We start from the raw sequence: 24,958 nt of genomic DNA on the forward strand, positions 1-24,958 counted from the left end.
TCTCTTGATTCCACTAATCACATTTCCTAACTGATATAGCCAACAAACAGGTCGATCCATTACTTGGCATTCATATCTCTCCAGCTTCTCTATCTAAAAACTCTTCTACAGCTTGTGGCCAATACAACATACTTGCTATAGTCTTGCAGAAGTGTTATTTGAAGCTGTTTTCTATACTTTCAAAACTATTTAACAAGTGCTTATCAGAGTCATGTTTTCCAGCCTGTTGGAAAGTGACGTGTGTTTTCCTTATTTTTGAAAATTCTCGATAGCGAACTCGTCCAACTACCTTCCCATTAGTCTTCTTCCTATCATTAGCAATATTTTTAAGTTTTTAATTAACAAACATTTAATCTCTCATCTTGAATCTAATAAATAATATCATCAATATGGATTTTGATCTTCTTGTTCTTCTGCTGATTTGTTAATGCTAATAACTTATAGGTTTTATCCTGCATTAGATAGATGTTGTGAGGCTAAGGCTCACAACATCTATCTACATTTATAAAGTCTTTATAAGCTCTCTACACTTATAAAGTCTTCGATAAAGTTTGGCATGCTGGTCTTCTCCATAAGCTCTCTTTTTATGGTGTATCAGGTAACATCTTTAAGGTTATTGAAACCTTTCGTACCAATTATAGTATAAAAGTTATTCTCAATAGACAGCACACTTATTCATTTCCTTTAACTTATCCATATCCTTAGCCCTATACTTTTTTAAATTTACATCTAAGGTGGTATTGTATGCTGAACATTTTACCATTTATTCTTGTCTTGATAAGAAGCCAATACTCTCTGATTGCTTTAAGGGGCATTTGAGCTTGAAAAGGATCTCACTTCTGCTCTAGCATAGGGCTCTTAGTGGCTGGTGAACTTTAATTCAGATAAAATTTAAACTAAATTTTTTTTGGCTTATCTTTTTCATAACAATCTAGATCATCCTATAATTATTAATGGATGAATAAATAAATATTTATGAATGGATGAATGAATATTTATGAACCATCTGCTAAGGTTGTATCTCTTTATCATGATGGCCGCTTTCTTCTTCTGGTTTCTATTCTTTATTTCTATATATCTCCTATCCATCCTTGTATTAAATACTGTTACCATATCTGGAGCAGATCTTCAAATGATCTGTATGTTAGTCTTATTTTTTATTCTTCCTGATTTAATTGATAATTGTTATATTGATAAAAAGTAAGTTGTCATTCATTCTGGATCGAATTTTCACCACGAATAATTCAGCAACAGAAAGTTTTTGCTCAGACTCAATACGTGTTAGAGAGATAATCTTCAGTGCGTTGAACAAAGTTTCATGATTGGCCATTTTCTTTTTAGTAACTTCATAGAACAATGCTTTGAATTTATGGTTTGAAATGTGACACTGTTTCTTTCCCCGATGCTGATTTGCATCCTTGAGTCAGAGTTGTTAACAAGGCCAAAAGTAGCACGAATAAGGCCACATGTTGCAAGGCTAAGACCAAAGCCAAGATTTTAGGTCAAGGCCAAAATTAGGAGTTTCAACGCCAAGGCCTACTTAATCATTTTCAAGACCAAAGACTTAAGTTTTTGTCTAACGTTAAGGCCACTTATTAACAAAAAGTAACGATTACTGTGAAAATAAACCAAATAATGTAAAAATAAACTAAGGTTGTGCAAAAAAAAGTTAAAAGTCAATAAGAAAACATACTTGTAGATATGTATAAAGCCGAAAACAAAAATACATGAAAATAAAGAATGAAAACTTTTAATTCTTTAATTTTATGTATTTTTTTTTTTGAAGGCCAAGGCCAAAACAAGGCCAACAGTTGCAAGGCCATTATACTTCTCAAGAAAACAACATACTATGAATTTTTTTTTTTAAAAAAAACATACTATTCATGTTACTCTATTTTTTGATGCCTGTGCTTTTAGAAATTTTTTTCTGCTACTTAATACTTCGTACCCAATTCTTTCTGATATTATTGTTTCTAAAAAAATACCTAATGTTCATTTTTTAATGGTAGATCAGTTTTACTTTTACTTGGTTGTATTAAGTAAAATTGAAAAATGATTGCAAGAAGGTTTTTGAATTTTCATTTTTAAAAATTTAGATCTGCTACAATCTACTTTTGTACACATTGTGTTGTAGGCAATGACATTTAATATTGTGAATATTGTGTTGTAAATATTGTGTTGTAGGCAATGACATTTAACTCTCAATGTTAGGTTAAAATCAGGATTGGTGTCACTACCAAATGCTGAATGTTGGTATTAAATTGATTTTTGTCAGGTTGTTTTGAGACAGTATCTTACGTTTGAAAAAGAGTAGCATTAAATAAAATCAGATTTTATCATTTTTGTCTTTATCAAGAACTTTTAGTTTCCTCCTTTGCATTAAGGTTATGTAGTTTTTAATTTTATTCCAAGCCATCACTTAATTTATTTTTATGTAATATTAGTAAGCATAACCTTAAAAAACCTTATCAAATCTTAAAAATATCAAAGTTATAAATGAAATATTTAAGTGTGTAGAGTAAAGTAATATAAATATTATTTACTAATAAATAAATAAAAAATTTTGATTTGTTGAAAAAGTTTCGCTACGTCATTAGAGGTGCTATAAAATATTGTTACAAAAATAGCGTTGCTTTTTTGAAGTTGGTTTGTTAATAAAGTTTAATTGTTCTTTAAATGAAGATGTTATTGCTTGAAATATGAAATACTTGTAATAGAAGATTGTTATTGCTTGTAATAGAAGATTGTTATTGCTTGTAATAGAACATTGTTATTGCTTGTAATAGAAGATTGTTATTGCTTGTAATAGAAGATTGCTATTGCTTGTAAATAAATCCTAAGCGATTACAGAATACGAAAAAATAGTATATTGACAAAAATGCATGTCAGTTACAAAAACACTAAGTGCTTCATAAGAAACAGTTATAGAATGATTTGGTTAAATTGTCCTTCACTAAAATCCAAAAAGTTTTGTTTATTCTGAAGTTTTATTAAAAACTGAGTTTTTAGTTGTTAAAATTGTGTGCAGACATATTCAAAGTTTTAAATAAAGATCCTTAGTTCAAGCATTTCCAAATTTTTAATTAGCAGAATGTGAATTTTCCAATGTTCTAGCAGTTTTTTTTAACATTTTTATTGTTTACAAAATTAACAGATACATTTTTTGCACGAACTCCAACAGGTTTTGAATAAATGAAAAAATCAAGCTAATGAATATCAATACAAAAAATTTTAGTTTAATTTGTTAAAAATTGTAGGAAAACATGTTTAGTGGCCTTGATTCTCATGATAATGAAAGTGAAAGAAAAAATTCTTGGTTCCTAAGAAAATAACGTAGCTTTTTTTTTGCATTTGAGTTCAAGTTGTAATGTTAATAAAATTTTGAGTAATAAAAAAATTTTTTTGTGGATTTTTTGTTACTCGTAACAAAGTTTACAATAAGAAATTTCATCTCAAGTGTCATTTTTTTAATTCTATGATATGCAAAGGAAGAGCATACATTTTTGAAGAAAGAATTTATATTGCTTGTAAAAGAAGATTTTTATTGCTTGTAATAGAAGATTGTTTAGGACTTTGTTTTTTAGTTTTATTCTTTTGTAAGTTTTGTGTTCTTTTGTGCTCACAAAAAATTTTTTTTTGAAACATTTAAATTTAATCATTTAGAAACTCCAGGTTTACCAGAAGTAACTTCAAGATTTTCTGCAAACAATGGTAATTATGTTTTTTTTTTAATTACTTTACATTTAGTATATTCCAAAATGAATTGTAGTAATCAGGTTTTAATAACCTTGTTTGCTTAAAAAGTAAAGGTAAAGCTTTAAATGTAAGGTAAAAAAAGTGAATGGATCAGTTTTACTTTTATTTGGTTGTTTTAGATAAAATTTAAAAATGATTGCATGGAAGTTTCTGAGTTGTCATTTTTCTAAATTTAGATCTGCTATCATCATATCTATTTTTATAAATATTGTATTTTATATTTTATATATTATATATTTTAGGCAATTACATTCAACTCTCAATGTTAGGTTGAATGCTGAATGTTGGTATTAATTTGGTTTTTATCAGGTTGTTAACTCTGAGACAGTATGTTACGTTTGAAAAAAAATTGCATTAAATAAAATCAGATTTTAACATTTTTGTCTTTATCAAGAACTTTTAGTTTCCTCCTTTGCATTTTGGTTATGTAGGTTTCAATTTTATTCAAAGCCATCACTTAATTTATTTTAAATGTAATAATAGTAAGCATAACCTTAAAAAACCTTATAGAATCTTATAAACATCAAAGTTATAAATGAAATATTTAAGTGTTTGGAGTAAACTAACATTAATATTACTTACTAAAGAACAAAGAAAAATTTTGATTATTTATAAAAGTTTCACTACGTTATTAGCAGTACTACAAAATATTGTTAAAAAAATAGTGTAGCTTTTTTGAAATCGGTTTGTAATTAAAATTTTAATCAATGCTCTTCAAACGAAAATGGCTAATAATATTATCAATATTAGTTAATATAATTATTGTTAATTAATGTTCTTTAAATGAAAATAGAAGATTGTTATTGCTTGTAATAGACGATTGCTTTTGCTTGTAATAGAAGGTTGTTATTGCTTGTAATAGAAGATTGTTATTGCATGTAATAGAAGATTGTTATTGCTTGTAATAGAAGATTGTAATTGCTTGAAATAGAAGGATGTTATTGCTTGTAATAGAAGATTGTTATTGCTTGTAATAGAAGATTGTTTAGAACATTGTTTTTTACTTTTATTCTTTTGTAAGTTTTGTGTTCTCTTGCGCTCACAAAAAAATTTTTTTTTGAAGCTTTTAAATTGAATCGTTTAGAAACTCCACAGAAATAACTTCAAGATTTTCTGCCAAAAAAGGTAATTATATATATTTTTTAAATTACTTTACATTAAGTATATTCCAAAATGATTTGTAGTCATAAGGTTTTAATATCCTTTTGTTTGATTAAAAAGTAGAGGTAAAGCTTAAAATGTAAAGAGGTAAAAAAAGTGACCAATTTTAGTTATTTTGGTGGTTTTTTGTTGTAAGTATAAATTGTATTACAGTGTTGTAATACCAGAAGTTATCCTTGATTTTTTTGAAAATGAAAATTTGGACCAAGACCCAATTATATCACTAGTAATACTTTGCTCAATATGTTTATTTGTGCAGTGGTCTTGTTTGAGTTTCTTGAGTTTGTGTTTTAGACCTATAGTTTTAAGAGAGGGAATTGCATCAACAAAAAAATATATATATTTAAAAAAATTATATGGAGAGAATTTGTTTTAAAAATACATATCTATATAAAAAAAAAAAACTTGTTAAAAATTCATAAAAAAAACTAAAAAAAACATGATAAGCAAAACTAAAGTTATCCTTGGTTTCAAAGTACTAAGAAAGATTTCAGATTTTTTGAGAGCAAAAGAATCTGCAATCAGAGGAAATTTTTCAATCTAGACATTAGACCAGATCTCAGCTATAATTTTGTCAACAAACTAAAAATTATAACATATCTGCATTGTATTTTGTGTTAAAAAATATCTGTTTTTAATATCATGTGTTTGCTCACTGCATAGTTTTTTTAACGATTAAGTTTACATAATTAGCTTATATTTTCTCTTTTATATTTTGTCTGTGTTGGTTATAAAAAAAACATTTGCATTCCATTAAGCGCTTCAGTTTATGTCACAACTAGAGACTTTTAACAACATGAAAGTTGTAATTAAACAATGGATGCAGTTGTAATTAATCAATGGATGCTTGGGTTTCAAAAAATGTTTTATTAACAGTTTTATTAAAAACTGAATTTTTGTTGTTAAAATTATGTGCAGACATATTTAAAGTTTTAAGTAAATATGTTTAGTTTGTGTATAGTGTACTAACACATTCAAATTTTTAATTTGCGAAATGTGAATTTTCAAAAGTTTTTGGCATTTTTTCTTAACATTTTTGTTGTTTACAAAGTTAACACTTACATTTTTTACCGTAACTCCATCAGGGTTAGAATGAAAAAATTTAGCTAACAAAAAATTTTACTTTAATTAAAAATTAGAAAAATAGGAAAATACTTTGAGGCCTTGATTTTCATAAAATTGAATAAAAATTAAAACAATACGTATTAGTTTATTTGTTATACAACTTTGAATTGAAACATTAGGAAGCGTGCTCACAAACAACAAAAGAAAAAATGTTACATCACTAGTTTCACAACGTACTTCTTAAAATAAATGTCAGTATATAAGTTATTTATGTATTATATTTATATATATACTTACAATAATATATATTATATTAGTATAAGTCTATAATATATTTATTAAGTATATAATCAAGTATATAAAGTATTATTCACTTGATAATAATTAAATGGTGCATTCATTTTAAATTAGAAAGCAGTTTTCTTTTCTGTACAAAAAATGAATGAAAAGTTATGAAGTCATTACTGCTACTGATAGAAGGGAATGTTTACTATTTTCAAAACGTTTCATCCCAATGAGAACAGAAAATTTTAATTAAAAAATTGAAAATTGATTGAATTTTAAAAAATCAAAAGTTTTAATCTACAAGATTTAGTAAAAATATAAGATTCTTTTGCTTTATTGTTTTATTTTTCACACATCTTTTGTAAATAAAAGAAATATTCTTAATCTTTTTATTTTTTAAACTATTATTTATCTATGATTCAAATTAAAAACGTTTCTGTTGTTTAGAATGTCGGCAATCAGGCTTTTTCATCCAAAAGGGTTATAAAGTTATGTAGTCATCTTTTAGTTTAAATGGCAGTATTTCATTGTTTTTATTTAATATCAAAGTTGCAGTGACATATTTTCCAGTAGATAGACAAATACAATTACTAAAAAACCAAAGCTTTTTTGTCTGATTTCCAGGACTTCACATTAAAAAAATTCAAACAAAAAATTGTCCACCCTTTTCCTTGTACGCACTGGTAGGCTTTTGAGTGACCCCCTTCCTGTACTTGCATACGTAATTTGTAGATGACCCCATAGTAACCAATTTCCAATTCTGAATATCGCTCTCAAAGACTTAATGGCGAGCACGCATAATGGAGCTTGTTGATAACGTATTTCAGTAATACGAGCGCAAAATATAACGCTGGGCAATTTTATTCATCACATGCACTGATATATATATATATATATATATATATATATATATATATATATATATATATATATATATATATATATATATATATATATATATATATATATATATATATATATATATATATATATATGTATATATGTATGTATGTATATATATGTATATATATATATACACTACCGTTCATAATTATCTAATGGCATTAACTTTTTTTTAAAAAGGTTTTTTATTTAACAATTATTTTTTTGCTCATTTTTAAAATGTACAATGAATGTTCAGATGGTGCGTCTAGGACACATTCTAAGCTGTTTCTAGATTTGACGCTCAAAGACATCTTTTCAGGACGTTCTAAAGACGTCATAAAAAGACTTAAGACTTTCCGTTCAAGTGCAGTTATACAAAACTGGTCTTGAAAATATTTTTAAACGTTTAAAATATGTTCTGTATTTTGAACGTTTAATTCACAAACTTTCTAGACCAGATTTTGAGCAATAATAACCCTCGGAGTTTTCATCAGTTTTATTTTTTTTATAAGTTATTACTATTTTGAAAAAAAAGCACAACTACGTTTTCAGAGGCAACTGCTCCTATGATGGTTATGTTATGGACGGGTTAGGATCAAGGGTAACTTGATGATTTCATTTAACCTTAGAGTCTTACCTCAGAAAAGCTAGAAATTATCCGGAACCATCCTAATTTACCATTTCATGCTACATAGCAGCATTGTAAAGTTTCGCGCATGAGCATAGGATATATTGCGTTTTATGTATTTTTTAGACCAAAAGAAAAACTTTTGGAGCAACCCTTTCCTTGTACTTTACTTAAAAATAAGTTTTCCCAATTTATCAATATTGCAACACACCCAACTTGTTAGTATGTCATCATGATAAGAAGTCATCATTTTCATTAAAACAAGATGTGTCTGTATTGTTCAAAATATAAAATTAAAGTAAGTATTCTACTAAACGCACAAAACTTGGATATAAAAACCATGAAAATTCCCTTTCTGCACAGTTAATAATAATATCACAATCTAAGATATATGAAGGGAATAAAACTACAACAGATCATCCTAAAATCGATTTTTGTTGATTATAAAAACAATATTTGTGCCCAAGGGACGTATTTTTACTAAAACTATTTCAAAGTCAGTATTGTCATGTAGGTCTAATCACTTTTTCACCAATTTTTATGGAAATATGACCAGTATGCCATCATAGGCGCCTTCCCTCTATATATATATATATATATATATATATATATATATATATATATATATATATATATATATATATATATATATATATATATATGTATATATATGTATGTATATATGTATGTATGTATATATATATATATGTATATATATATATATATATATATATATATATATATATATATATATATATAAATATATATATATAAATATATATATATATATTTATATATATATATATATATATATATATATATATATATTTATATATATATATATATATATATATATATATATATATATATATATATATATATATATATATATATATATATATATATATATATATATATATATATATATATATATATAACATATATATATATATATACATACATATATACATATATATATATATATATATATTAGTATTGATGTATATATATATATATATATATATATATATATATATATATATATATATATATGTATATATATATATTTGTATATATATATATATATATACATACAATCGGCAATAAACTACTAATATTTCTTGCAGGGGATCTAAATGGCTGCCCTACTGACTTTATTTGTCGTTTTCTCATTTATCTCAATACAAACTCCACCAGAAAAACATCTATTCTTGACATCATCTTGAGTAACGCCCCTAAATGCTATGTGTCAAGTACCCTTCCTAGTTTTGGTAATTCAGATCACCTTGTTGTAGTTAGTCAACCTCCTCTAAATCTCTATAAATCTACTTGCCCGGTTCCCCACAAGGTTGCTTACCGGTCAGGTAGAATTGCTGACACTGTTGCACTGATACGATCTACCAATATTGAAATCTTAGTTGATTCACCGTATGAAATACAAGTTGCTTGCAACAACTTTTATCATTCTATACTCTCTGCCCAAGACATCTGCCAACCTCTAAAATCAACAACACTCGTTAACCCTTAGCCTTGGATGACACCACTTATTCAAGGCCGTATAAAAGAGCGTCAAAAACTCTTTTTCTCCGGGTACTACAAAGAGTGGAAAGCACTTGCAAATCGAATTAGTAAACTACTTACCAAAAGAAAGAGAATCTATAACAGGCGTTTCACTACTAGAAAAACAGATTTTTGGCGTGAAATCAGTCTTGCTGATAAAGGTCAAATCGCAACCCCTATCTCTGAGACACGAGCAAACCAATTAAATGATCATTTTCAAAGTGTTTGGACTGGAAAGAAACAACCCAGCCTCTCATGCTTCATTAACCGAGAGGCACCTGCCTACTACCCCCTACAACCTGCCTACTACCCCCATTTTTACCTTTAATAACATTATCAACCAACTCAGCAAACTCAAACCAGGTTTCTCAGGACCAGATGATCTCTCTCCGTTTTTACTCAAACCTGCTCGCTTTGAAATTGCCTCATCACTGCATCCTATTCAACCGCCTCATAGAAAACAGTTACCTACCTGACCAATGGAAATCAGCAAACATAACACCGATTCCAAAAATTTCTAACCCACAATTGTCTAATGACTATCGACCAATTGCCATTACATCCGCATTATGTAAAGTTTTTGAACGTATTATTACCATATTCATTGTCCATCACACCAAGCACCTATGGGTCTCAAACAAACAGTTTGGTTTCCTTCCAGGCCGAAGTACGATGGACGCTATTATTAAAATTATAGAGGGCTGGAGTCATGCAAAAGATAACAACAAATCAATTTATGCAATATTCTTTGATTTCGAAAAAGCTTTTGATCTTGTCAGTCATGACAAGTTACTGTTAAAGTTAGTGAACATTCTACCTAGCTGGCTCACCTCTTGGATCGCAGCTTACTTATCTAACCGTCAACAAAGAATTAAAACAAATGATCACGCCACTGACTGGAAATGTAGCGAAGCAGGTGTACTTCAGGGTAGTGTTCTAGGTCCAATCCTGTTCATTCTATTTATTTCCGACATTAACGTCTATCTTCCACTTGAAACCATCCTCGAAAAATATGCTGATGACATACTGACCTATATAATTAATGATAAAGTTCCTACCAACCTGCCTCAATCCATTGTTGATGGCGTCGTTCTTTGGTCTTAGGTAAACGAAATGAAACTTAATGGCCCGAAATGTAAAATCATAAGAATTATTCCCAGATGCTCTGAAATTCAAGCTTTACCATCCATTGTACTCAATAATAATATGAACTTGAAATAGTGAGCAGCCACAAATATCTTGGAATCATGCTCAATGAGAATATTGATTGGAATGAACAATGGACAAAAGTTCACTACAGTATAAAATCAGTACCATATCTGCTCAAACGTCTTAAGCAAATTGGACACACTCAGCCAAACCTTTTACAGGTCTACCGATCTTACGCTATTAGTCACTTGATATATAGTGCTCCTATTCTCACTTCGTGCAGTGCTGCTGCAAAAAGACAGATCCAACATTTTCATAAAAATGCCCTACAAATTATTGGAATTGATGTAACCAATTCAAGCAGCTTCAATATTATTTTTGACATTGAAGAGTTACTTGACAGGATCTGTATTAATACACTCAAAAAGATCCTTGCAGACCCATGCCATCCTATAACTACTAAATTAACCAACAGCGGAAACCCTAATAGATTCCCGTATGCTCTTAACACTGCAAAAACAACTACTTACCAAAAAACTTTTATTTAAAAATACCTCCAAATCCTTCTTGATTACGTTAGTGACCTCTACCTCCCTAGCAATATTGGAAGCTCTACTGCTTTTTCAATGCATAAATAATATGTTCCTCCCCTGTATTCTTGGCAAAATATTAATATTAAAGGACAGATAAAATTGTACAATTCATTACTTGTAATGCTAATCAATTTTAAATAAAGATTTATAAAATAAAAAATAAATAAAAAAATCCATGTATGTATATATATATATATATATATATATATATATATATATATATATATATATATATATATATATATATATATATATATATATATATATATATATATATATATTGCTGTTGTATGATTTAGTAATAAAAATACTAAACTCTTGATTGTTGTAAAGTGCTCAATATTTAAGAAAATATATATTTTTTCAACAACAAATTTTGTACTTCATGGCTGATGATTGCCAATAGGCATGAAACTTTAAGTTCCATTAAAAGTTGTTTTTTCTAAAATTTAATTTTATATATATATATCCTTATCTCAAAGTCGAAAGAGACTTTTAATGTAAAAAAAGGTCTCTTTTAACAACAATTTTACTACCTCAACACTCCCTTGTAGCAGCAGGCTATCTTATAGCCTGCTGCTACAAGGGAGTGTTGCTACATCGACTATCTTATAGCCTGCTGCTACAAGGGAGTGTTGCTACATCGACTATCTTATAGCCTGACTCGCCTTGGAGTGTTGCTACATCAACTATCTTATAGCGTGACTCACAACGCAGTGCTGCTACATTGACTGACAAATAGCTTGACTCACAACAGAGTGCTGCTACATGAACTGAAAAATAGCCTGACTTGCAACAGAGTGCTGCGACATTGACTGAGGATTTGGTTGGGGCAGGCAGTCTATCAAATAACTAAAAAAAATTTTATTTTGGTCTTCAAAATAAAAAGAAACCTAAAACTGATATTTTATGGTAAAAACTTGAAGATGATAATATTTACAAACTTTGCTAAGCAAATAAGCTAAAAACTTTTAAGTCTAGCAAAAATTTTAAAGCTAAAATTGCTAGTATCAATAATCTAGCGAAAATTTCTTAAATAAAATAAAAAAATTAGTATTGAGAATTTGTATTTATTGATGTTCATATATTAAATTTATTCAACTCTCATACAAGTTGTCGTCATTTAAATATATATATATATATATATATATGTATATATATATATATATATATATATATATATATATATATATATATATATATATATATATATATATATATGTATATATATATATATATATATATATATATATATATATATATATATATATATATATGTATATATATATATATATATGTATATATATATATATATATATATATGTATATATACATATACATATACTATGTGGTCGATTCCACAAAAAACTTTTTTTTTTGGTAATAAATTCACCCCTTTTTTGCTAGACTTTAAAGTTTTTAGCTTATTTGCTTAGCAAAGTTTGTTATTAAAATCGTTATTGTTTGTTATTGGTAAAAATTTTATTTTAAGGTTATTAAATTTTATTAAATTAAATTTTATTTATTTAAATTAAATTAAATTTTATAAAATTAAATTAAGTTTTTATTTATTAAATTTTATTAAATTTCATTTTAAAATTATTAATTATTGTTAAAAATTGTTTGTTAGCAAAATTGGAAAAATAAGCAAGAAAATCTTAGACATTACTAACACATACTTTAGGAATAGCCTAAAAGTAAACCAATGGAAAAATACCACCGACGTTTTTAATTGGTTCAACGGCATAGAAGACAAAAATAGTTGTTTCTTCATCCAATTCGACATAATTGAATTTTATCCATCTATAACTACAGAAATATTTAATAAAGCCGTTTCCTTTGCAAAACAACACACCGCAATAACAGATGACCAACTTAGAATTATAATACATAGCCAAAAATCCCTCCTCTACTACAACAATAACACATGGATAAAAAAATTGAATCATGAAAGTTTTGATGTAACAATGGGCAGCTACGATAGCGCTGAAATTTGCGCACTTGTAGGGATCTACATTCTCAACGAATTATCTAATATAATTATAAAAACCGACATAGGGTTTTACCGTGATGATGGCTTGTTGATAATACACAATTCTAACGGCCAAGAAATGGAGCAAATGCAAAGAAATATAATCCAAAAGTTTAAAGACGTTGGATTTCAAATAGACATAAAAGCAAATCTTAAATCAGTTAATTTTCTATGTAACTTTATGTAACTTTCAATTTAGCCCAAAACGCCCATAAGCCTTTCAAAAAACCCAACGATAATCTTCAATATATCCACATATCTTATAATCACCCACCACAAATTATTAAACACTTACCTACTTCAATATCAAACAGGCTATCGCAAAATTCCTCCAGCAAAGTTATATTTAATCAATCTAAAAACAAATATGAACAAGCACTAAAAAATAGCGGATACAAAAACTACTCCCTCTAATATCAGATCAAACAAAAAACACCCCAGAAAATCGTAAACGCAATATCATATGGTTCAACCCCCCATTTAATAAAAACATCTCCACAAATGTTGCAAAAATGTTCTTGTATTTGCTAGAAAAAAACTTACCTAAGACACGCAAACTTCACAAAATATTAAACAGAAACACAGTAAAGGTAAAGTACAGTTGCACTGAAAATATAGAAAAAATTATAAAAAACCACAACAAAAAAATTATCTTTCCAAAAATTGAAAATAATGATCCAAAATGCAACTGTCAAAACAAAGCAGAATGCCCCCTGAATGGTTAGTGCAAATCCACAAATATTATATATAAATGCATCATTGCAGCAAAAAACCAACCCAGCAAAGTTTATATCGGATTAACGGAAGGTGAGTCGAAAACCAGATACAGCAACCACAAATCATCATTCAATAATATTAAATACAAAAGTTCTACCACCCTATGAAACTATGTCTGGAATATAAAAAATAATTTTAATGAAATCCCTATGCTAACATGGTCTATTCTCAAGTCAGTACCCCCCTACTCAAATATTTCTAAAAGATTTTAAAAAATTGTACCATGTACTATTTTATGTTAGCTAATAAAAACTATTGATTACAGATGATTATTATTTTTGAAAATTACTTTAGCAACACTTATAGCTGCAACAGCATAAGTGATATTACTCTTAACGTCACGTCTGTGGTAAAGTTGTCACGTCTGTGGAATACGCTATAAGTTTTTAATTTTTTTTAGTAAACTGACATTTAATGAGTTGTGTGGATACTTTCAAATGATTAAATATACTCAAAGCTATAACCACAAAAAAATTTGGTTTAAAAAATTTAATATTTAATTTTTATAAAATTAACTATTGAAAATGTTACTTTTCAGGAGAATGACCCATATACTATATATATATATATATATATATATATATATATATATATATATATATATATATATATATATATATATATATATATATATATATATATATATATATATATATATATATATATATATATATATATATATATATATATATATATATATATATATATATATATATATAATTAGTAAAAAACACTTATCTAACTTTTATCTAAATAAAAGATAAAGGATAAAAGTTAGATAAGTGTTTTTTACTAATTAATTATTGCTCTGTTCTTTAAGAACATTGAGCACTCTATTTGTAAAATACACTAACATAATTTACATATATATATATATATATATATATATATATATATATATATATATATATATATATATATATATATATATATATATATATATATATATATATATATACAAACTTTGCTAAGCAAATAAGCTAAAAACTTTTGAGTCTAGTAAAAAGAGGGTGAATTTATTACCAAAAAAAAAGTTTTTCGTGGAATTGACCACATATAGTATATGTATGTGTGTGTGTATATATATATATATATATATATATATATATATATATATATATATATATATATATATTTATATATTTATATATATATATTATATAGGTAGAGCATGCGCGAGGGTACTGATGCATCAAGTCGTTCTTATCCAAAGTATATTTATAAAATGCTAATTCGCAAATCATTTTTATGGAAAAGATGATCGATCACTAAGACCATCTTGCACAAAAAGGAATATATCCAATATGCATCAAAATGTAAAAAAGCCATATCCAAACAACATAAAAATATGGAACTAAAACTGGTCAAAGAAAAAAACTAAAATAAGTTTTTTAGTTACGTAAATAAAAATCTAAACAACCCCAAAAAAATATATCCTCTTAAAACCAATAGCAACTTTACTACTAGCAATATTGAAATTGCGGAAGTGTTTAACAAACACTTTGGAAGTGTTTTTACGGTAGATAACGGAAATTTGCCTAAAATTAATGCTTTTGTTAATGAACATATTAAGATGGATTGCGTAGATTTTTCAACAAAGATAGTTCATCAAAAACTAAAAAATCTAAAACCTAGCACATCATTTGGACCTGACGGTACACCAAATATACTTTTAAAACAGTTAGCACATATAATATGTATTCCGCTTTCATATATATAGTAGAATCAAGTTTTACGTCTAGCTCGTTACCAAAACAGTGGTTTCGCCTATTTTTAAAAAAGGATCTACTTCAGATGCTAACAGTTATAGACCTATATCCCTCACATGTACTAGCTGTCGAGTAATGGAAAGTATTGTTAGTTCATGTATCACTGATTATCCTAATATAAATAATCTAATAACACCTAATCAACACCGCTTTTTATCTAAAAAATCACTGCACAAATCTTCTAGAGTCAACTAATGACTGGAATAAAGCTTTAGACAGCAATTTAACTACTGATGTGGTGTACATTGATTTTCAAAAAGCATTTGACTCTGTACCTCATCCAAAACTTTTGAAAAAACTTGCAATGTACGGCATAATAGATAAGCTGCTTCATTGGATATCAGCATTTCTTTCCAACAGATATCAAAACGTTCTGGTTGGAAATTCACTATTCAATCCGACCAGCATCCTTAGTGGAGCTCCACAGGGTAGCGTTTTGGGTCCAACGTTATTCTTGTTATATATTAAATATCTACCCTCTATAACAAATGATCTTAATTGCTCTCTAATGTTATATGCTGACGATATCATTCATTTAAGGATGCTGATTACAGTCACGATCTTGCTGTTGCCATTTATAAAGTTTATCTCTGGTCAAAAAAATGGCAGTTAAAAGTAGCCAATAATTAGAGCTTTACTCATAGAATAGCGCCTACTTTATTTTGTAAAGAAATAAATTACAACTATCGATTAGGAGATCATAATTGAACCTGGTCTACAAACCCAAAAGATCTCCAAAAGAGGCTGTTTTGGTTGGAATGCCACTAGTGACTTTGTAAAAATAGAGGAAGTACTGACAAAAAGTACTGTACACCTAAAAAATGATTTAGCTTCCCTAATCACAAAATCTCTCTCCTATTGGATTTTTAAGTTAGGAATTTAAAGTAATGTCAAAAACTAACGTCTAATGATGCATAAGATGTGGAAAAAACTTATTAATTAGTGTCATCAATTGACTTTGACAAATTGGATTAGTTGTTATTGTTCAAGAATATGTATGTTGTTATTGTCGCTAAAGGTGATTAAAAAGCAAGTAAATTATAAACTAATCTAATGGGACCTAATATTGATTTTTTTGTAAACCTAATAAATAGGAAGATAACATATAATTCTGTTAGACTTTGCTTTAATTTTCTCTCCCAATAGTAAGTAAAGCTTTGCTATCTTATTTCGAAAAGTACAACCATTCAAATAATTATGTTAGTGTATATGTGTGTGTGCGTGTGTGTGTATGATTTTTCAGCAAGTATATATATATATATATATATATATATATATATATATATATATATATATATATATATATATATATATATATATATATATATATATATATGTATATATATATATATATATATATATATATATATATATATATATATATATTTCTCATGATTTAAAAAAACTTTTTATATTAAAAGCCTTTGAGAAGTTTATTAAAAAGGTTTTTAAAGACACAGCGGATTTAAGAGATGAAGTTGTGAGATACTGGATCGCAATATTGGAGGTTGAATGCAGCCTACTAATTATAAATTATTGGACAATTTTTTGAATTAAAAGAGTTTGCAATTCTACTTACGATTGTAAAAATGGTTGAGACATTGGACACTATATAAGTTTGAAGAATTATACGGAATATTTTTAGGAGTCAAACAACTCAACCATTTACTGAAAACACTACAACTACTAAGTATAAAAAAATAAAATAGTGTGAGGCATCAAAGGGCCAAACAGGTTTAGTTCATTTTAACTTTTTTGCAAAGATTATGGTTTTAGGGAAGATCATGCTACAATGCAAGCTAACAGAAGAAATAAATCAAAAAAATAAAAAGAAGTTTTGATTACTATAATTTTAATAATATATATTTGTTGTTGAACTTAAAGGTCTTTTTTTAAAATGATATTAACTATAACGTCATATATATTCAATTATGTCATATTTGTCAATTATGTCAATATTTTATCTTGTTTCTTTAAATCCAATTCAAATAAAAATTATTAATTAAAATTTATTTCAAAAGTCAAAATCAAGCTTCTATCAAGCTTCTATGGTAAATTTAACTCATAACTTAATTAAAAAATATTTTTTTAAGTAATTTCTATAAATAATGCTAGATGTTTTCTACTGGAATACAAGAATTTAAGATTTAAGGTAAAGTGATGTAAGGTAAACATTGGTGTAAGGTAAACATTAAGGTGTAAGGTTAACATTGACACATCTTTGTAAAATATTTTTTTTAGCTGTGACAAACTAAATTTGGTATGCAATATTTTTATGTGTTTACCAATGATAATGCTGCCATAAACTGATGAAGAATTTAATCAGTTATCTATTATAGATAATTAATGTTGTTTTTGGGGTTCAACTAGTAATGTTACCCTTATATGTGTAAAATTGACAGTATTATGTTATATGCTTTAAACGTTAAAGTTTCATCATGAGGGGTAACATTATCATTGGAATATTGACAAACAAAATAGAGAAAACATTTTTAATGTATAGTATTAAAATTGCAATGAAAATGTAATGTTGTATTATTTTTTGAATGATATCAATTAGTTGCTGCTCTGATAGTGCCTACTTAATAATATAAAAAAGTATGTTAATTTATGTTTAAAATTTTTTCCTCTAAAAATTGTCAAATTATTAAATTCTACATCACATTAATGACTCAATAACTGATTATGATGAAATTCTGCAGTGCTGTAATTTTTCTTGGATTTCTTCGTTACAAATTTTTAAGTATTTGGTTTAATTTCAGAAATAACATACATTTTTAGATGTTGACATTTAATGTATTGGTACATTTCTTTTCTTTTTTTTAAGAATTACTCTTTTAATTTAGGGTTTGTTTGATTCCATTTCATGTAACCACCAACTTTCGCTTGATTCATGGCCTATGGGATGACTTAAGCATTTCTGTCAATCAAAACTGAAATATAGGTTTAAAATAAAAATGCAACAAAAAAAATTTAAAATCCTTAGTATTTTGAAACAACATAAAAACACATGTAAAAAAATTATGCCTTCCGTATTGTGTTGTTGTTTACGCTTACTATTATGTGGATAAAAATAGTTATATTTGTTAATTTAACATCTTTTAAATGAACATCTGGCTTCAACATCTGTTAAATTAATTTAAACAAAAAATTAACGAGTGACTGATAAAAATATTTAATCTAATACATGTGGATTTTACCCACATGTCAAAGTAACCCTTAACCTAATAAGTAATCTTGTTTATTTAAAAAATAAACAAGGAGAATTACTAGTTCTAAGAGAATTATATCATAAGTTACTTTGAGCTTTATTTAATTTTTTTTTTCCTGTTACTAGAGTTTGCAGCTTTAGTTTTGGTCTTTTTTTTACTGAAGGCTTATTGTATTTAGATGCCTAAAAATAATGACTAATAATTCTTTAAATGAAATGAATTGAATTAAAAAAACAATGCTTATATTTATCTCCAATAACAGAAATCAGGATACCATTTTTGAAGCATTTTACTACGTTTGCGATACTCATAATTTGACTACTGTTTTAAACTGTTTCTTCAAGTAAACAAAAAGTTTTTTTTTAAATTACCAAAGAAGAGTTACCCTAAAACTATCTTTGATAATTTTAAAAATAAAAAATAAACACGTAGAAAATTGTGATTTAAAACTTTGCTTCCAAACTTTTTTTCTTCTCAAACCATGAAGCTTCTTTTAGAAAAAAAGACGAAACTTCTTTTAGAAAAAAATCTTCATTAGCAATAATAACATTAAGAAATTTATGATGTTTATTTTAATAATAATATTTTAATAATTTAATAACAATAAGAAATTTAAGAGTATATTTTAATATAAGTGTTAAGAAGGTAGAATAAATTATTTTTCAGAATATTATTGTCAATGACCCTGTAAGAAAATTGCTGAATGTTACCAAACTGTATGTCAATGATACAAAAAAGCTTTTACAACTATCCTCAAAACTATACCATACTTAATTCAAATTACTTAAATCAGATCTTAACTTTATCTTAACTTCTGCAATATAACATATCAAAATGTGTAGTTGTGCATTATGACCATAACAACAAAGAGTATTTCATATTAAAAAAACAGTATGCAGTTGAAAGAGTCAGTTACAGAATGGGAAGTGTTTTTTAGTGCAAATTTAAATTATAAAAATCAAGTTTTTATTGCTTCTAACAAAACAGGTCAAATGTTTGGTTGAATCAAGAAAGACTTGGACTGCTTTATATAACTTTTATTTGTTACTACAGTTTGCAATTTCAGTTTCTATCTCCATTTTGTATTTACTTAACAGTCATTAGCTGATTAATCATTACTTTCCGGAAATTGCTGGATTGATGTTCAAATTGTCAAAATATGATCAGATTAAAACTTAATTTTAAAAATTTACCATCAAAGTTATACAAATTTAAAAGCATTCTTGTTTAAAGGCTTAAAGCGTATATGTACTTATATAAAAATTGTGCTTTAAAGTTTTTAAAAAGGCAAAAATACGTTTTTAAAGTTAAGGAATCTCATATTCAACTTTGAGAATGAGATTCCTTAACCTTTCCTTTAAATTAATTAACCATACCTTTAAATAAATATGTTAGATAAGAAGATAACAATAGTAAATAAACTTAAATGAGAAGTTTTTCAAGGTTAGTGTAATAATGAATAAAATCACAGCATTCAAACATATGGTTGGTGTAATAATGAATAAATCACAACATTCAAACATATGGTTGGTGTAATAATGAATAAAATCACAACATTCAAACATATGGTTGGTGTAATAATGAACAAAATCACAACATTCAAACATATGGTTGGTGTAATAATGAATAAAATCACAACATTCAAACATATGGTTGGTGTAACAATGAATAAAATCACAAAATTCAAACATATGGTTGGTGTAATAATGAATAAAATCACAACATTCAAACATATGGTTGGTGTAATAATGAACAAAATCACAACATTCAAACATATGGTTGGTGTAATAATGAATAAAATCACAATATTCAAACATATGGTTGGTGTAATAATGAATAAAATCACAACATTCAAACATATGGTTGGTGTAATAATGAACAAAATCACAACATTCAAACATATGGTTGGTGTAATAATGAATAAAATCACAACATTCAAACATATGGTTGGTGTAATAATGAATAAAATCACAACATTCAAACATATGGTTGGTGTAATAATGAATAAAATCACAACATTCAAACATATGGTTGGTGTAATAATGAACAAAATCACAACATTCAAACATATGGTTGGTGTAATAATGAATAAAATCACAACATTCAAACATATGGTTGGTGTAATAATGAATAAAATCACAACATTCAAACATATGGTTGGTGTAATAATGAATAAAATCACAACATTCAAACATATGGTTGGTGTAATAATGAGTAACATCACAACATTCAAACATATGGTTGGTGTAACAATGAATAAAATCACAAAATTCAAACATATGGTTGGTGTAATAATGAGTGATAAGAGTTATATGGAAAATAAAATTATTTGAAAAAGAATCTAAAAAACCACAAGTATTTTTTACTCAATTATTTTACTAGAATAATTGTCACAAAATGTACTGAAAATGTAAATGTAACTCACTCGGACATAACAATGTAAAATAAAGTGTAATGATTTTTTTTTTGGATTGATTTTTTTATCATGTTGCTTTTTTTGTAGTGTTTTGACATTAAAAGAAATGTTATCATAAACAGAGTTCTGTTTAAGCAAGAAGCAATAAAAAGGCTATTTAGCCTTTTTATTGCTTCTTGCTTAAACAGAACTCTGGGTTATGAATTCAAATTAATTGTAAATTCAAATTTCAGAATTAATGTAAAATTTGTTATATATTTTTTCTGAATTTAAAACTATGATACCTGTGCCTACTATTTAATACATATATATATACTATATACATATTTAAGATGCGATGATGATGATGATGATGATGATGATGATGATGATGATGATGATGATGATGATGATGATGATGATGATGATGATGATGATGATGATGATGATGATGATGATGATGATGATGATGATGACAATGACGATCAATTGTTTATATTTAGATACATCAGAGGTGTGCACAGCACTGAAAAATTATTATCGTAAAAACTATGGGAAAATAAATGAAGTACGACCACCATTGAAAGTACCTGCAAATGTTGATTTGATAAATAGTTTTGTTGATCTATGTATTGTTGATGCAGTTAATACCCAAATGGATATTGTTTTTAATTTTGAACGAAAAAATTTTTTTGAAAAGCAAATGAACTATAAACCTATTCCATATAATGAAATTTTTATGGAAGAAAAGTCTGTAATATTAATATCTGGAGTAGCTGGTATTGGAAAAACATGGTTGCTTCGAAAATGTTTGCTTGATTGGTCAAACGATTTAATTTGGAGAAATGTTGAACTTGTGTTTTATTTGGAATGCAGAAAGCTTAATCAATATCAAAATATTTCTAATATTAATGAATTACTAAATGTTTTCTACAAAGATATTATAAATGATTTCAAAATTAGTAATCATCCTGCACTGTTTATAATTGATGGATTAGATGAGTTTAAATTTCTAAATGAATTGATAAATCGCAGTTTAAGTTGTAACAATCCAATCGTTAATGCTTTAACAGAAATTCAAAAATACAAATATGTAGTTGCTGGTAGAGTTTATGCAATTGATCAATACCAAAGTATATCTACAGAGCATCGAAATAAGTTAACCATTCAAATAATGGGGTTTAACCAAAAAGGAATACATAATTATATCGAAAAAAAAGTTAGTGATGAAAAAAAAGATGTTGTGAAAGAAACTTTAAACAGCTCTCCAATTGCAAAAGCCATGGCATCTGTTCCGTTTTATTTATGTTCCATGTGTAAAATTATTTGTGATTCAAAAGAAATAAATAAAATTTCTTTCTTAACAATGACAAATTTATATGCAAGTATTTTTTTATACTTTTTTCAAAATCACATCATAAAAACGAATAAATTAATGAATAAGATAATTGAAGACGATTCCAATAAAAAATATATTTTAAATATTTGTAAAATTGCATATGAATTGTTTGTTAAAAATAAAGTAATTTTTTCAGAAGAAGAAATTCAAACTTTTATCATTGATTTTGATAACAATGAAAGTAATCTTTTTGGATTTATAGAAAAGATTGAAACAAATCTGGAATGTCATTATCAATTTGCACACTTAACAATAATGGAGTTTTGTGCATCTGTATATGCATATAATTGTTTAAGTAGTGAAGAGATTATAGCCAATAAAAAGCTGAAGAGTTGTTTATCGATGATTTGTGGATTAACTAATAAATGTCAAAATAGTTTAATAAAGTTTCTTGTTAACTTAAATCCTTCAAAAAATGGTTCTGAAGAACTTTTGTATTCTATTTTAGGTAAGTTCTATTATGCAAAAAGATATGAAAAATATATGAATTTTTACCTTATTTTTCTAAAAAATAATATTTTTGTTAATGCAAATTATTTTGGGGATAAGTAGAGTAATTCTGTCATTTCTAAATTTTTTCTTGTTTTATAATGTTATCATGTATATAATTTATATTTATTTAATTTTATACTATCACAAAAACTTGATTAAAATCAATTAATTTGTTTTTAAAACAAAAGAAAAACAAAAAATGGTTTTAAAATAAATATTGAATTATTTATCAAATTTTTAAGCTTTTTAACTTCATGACAAGTGTTTTTACTGAACTAAAAATAAGCTAAAATTGTCATCAGTAATTATAGTTAACAATAATCAAAGATTATCAACAAAAAAATATATGTCAATCTGATGACAGATTGCATAATAATAATATTAAACCATTTTTAATATTAGCGATTTTAAATTTTAACCAGAGTCAGTTCATAGCAAGCGTTGTTTTTTTTACCTAAATTCTCAAGTCTTGTTTTATAGGTAAATATATTGTTTTTTAATTTGTTATGTGAGTTATTTTTTAGTTCATTTTGTTTCTTAATAGGTATTACTATGGTAAACTAATAATAATATACTAAGTTATTTTTTTTTAGTAGTCCACTTAGTAACTCACATATTTCATTTTTCTTCAAGTGACGTCAATTAAAGATAATATAAACGAAAATCGCAATTATTTTTTTATTACAATTTTTATTTTATTTTTCTATAATATTTTTTACAGAAACTTATTTGTTTATGTTCTCTAGCACAGTTTTAAAGAAATTAAAAATCACATTTTCAAGCCTTAATCTTGATTTATAGTCATAAAATGTGATCAAAAAAATCTCGAAAATTTACTTTTGTTCCGCAATTCGCTAGATTCTCATTTTATAAAAATTGTCGCGATAGTTACGATACGTTTAACTATTAGCAAAACGGTTGTTTACAATTTGATTATAATTTTGTTCGAATTTTCTGAAAGATTTTTTGAAGTTCGATGATCGAGTTTTTGATATTTAAAATCTCACAATTTTTTTTTCTTAAAATGTTTTAAGGAATCATTTTGTCACCATCGTTTATTCAAATTAACACTGATAGCTAAACTTTTTAAATTTAGTAAGTTGTAAGTATACTTCAGTTTTAATTGTCGTAGTTAATTAATATTTTAAAAAATCTTGTTTTGAAACTAAATTCAAGTTGTTACAAGACCATAGCTTGAAACAATTTTTTTTTTTATAGAGCATTTTTTTTTTTTTTGATACATTAAATTATTTCATAAAAATTTAAGAGTAAACAGATCTTTTGATTTAGTTTAATTAGAGTGAACAGTATAATTTCTTAGAGAAAACTAAACGTTTGATATCAATTAAACATTTTTGAAGTATTATTGATTTTTATTTAACGCTCATTTTTTTAAATATAAACATCAAAATCAAGCTTGTCGTACTAATTTTTAAACATTTTGAGATCTTAATCGATTGTAATTTTAATTGATTTTCTTTCCAATCTATTTAGTTACTATATATTTCCACGATTTTGCACTTTTTTTTTGTTAATTAACAGTCGGTCCAAGTTTTAATCGTTCAATATTACTTACTGGAATAATGATATAATTCCTGTAATTAATTTTTCTGCTTACAACGTATGTTTAATTATCGCCGAGAACGTCTGTAACTTTAGCTCAAAAAGAATACAGAGAAATATCAAATATATAAAGTAAAAGAATATATATATAAAATGATTGTGTGAAATTAGGATTTTAACGACTTTTAATATTTGTTTTTTAAATATTTCAAAAACAAAAATTTTTCCATTTTATTA

The 24,958-nt window shown here is 26.2% G+C and overlaps 1 protein-coding gene across 1 annotated transcript in view; it reads left to right on the forward strand.

The window, feature by feature from the left end:
* The window catches only part of LOC136075800 (NACHT, LRR and PYD domains-containing protein 3-like), a 28,499-nt gene that overhangs the window by 1,610 nt on the left and 1,931 nt on the right, over positions 1–24,958 (forward strand). Inside the window, exons 2-5 of the mRNA XM_065789238.1 lie at positions 3,664–3,711; positions 3,999–4,020; positions 4,841–4,881; positions 21,771–23,114. Of these exons, the coding sequence (XP_065645310.1) occupies positions 3,664–3,711; positions 3,999–4,020; positions 4,841–4,881; positions 21,771–23,114 (1,455 nt within the window). The remainder of the gene's footprint in view (positions 1–3,663; positions 3,712–3,998; positions 4,021–4,840; positions 4,882–21,770; positions 23,115–24,958) is intronic.

Source organism: Hydra vulgaris, chromosome 02 (genome assembly GCF_038396675.1).
Source record: "Hydra vulgaris chromosome 02, alternate assembly HydraT2T_AEP".
Classification (NCBI taxonomy): domain Eukaryota; kingdom Metazoa; phylum Cnidaria; class Hydrozoa; order Anthoathecata; family Hydridae; genus Hydra; species Hydra vulgaris.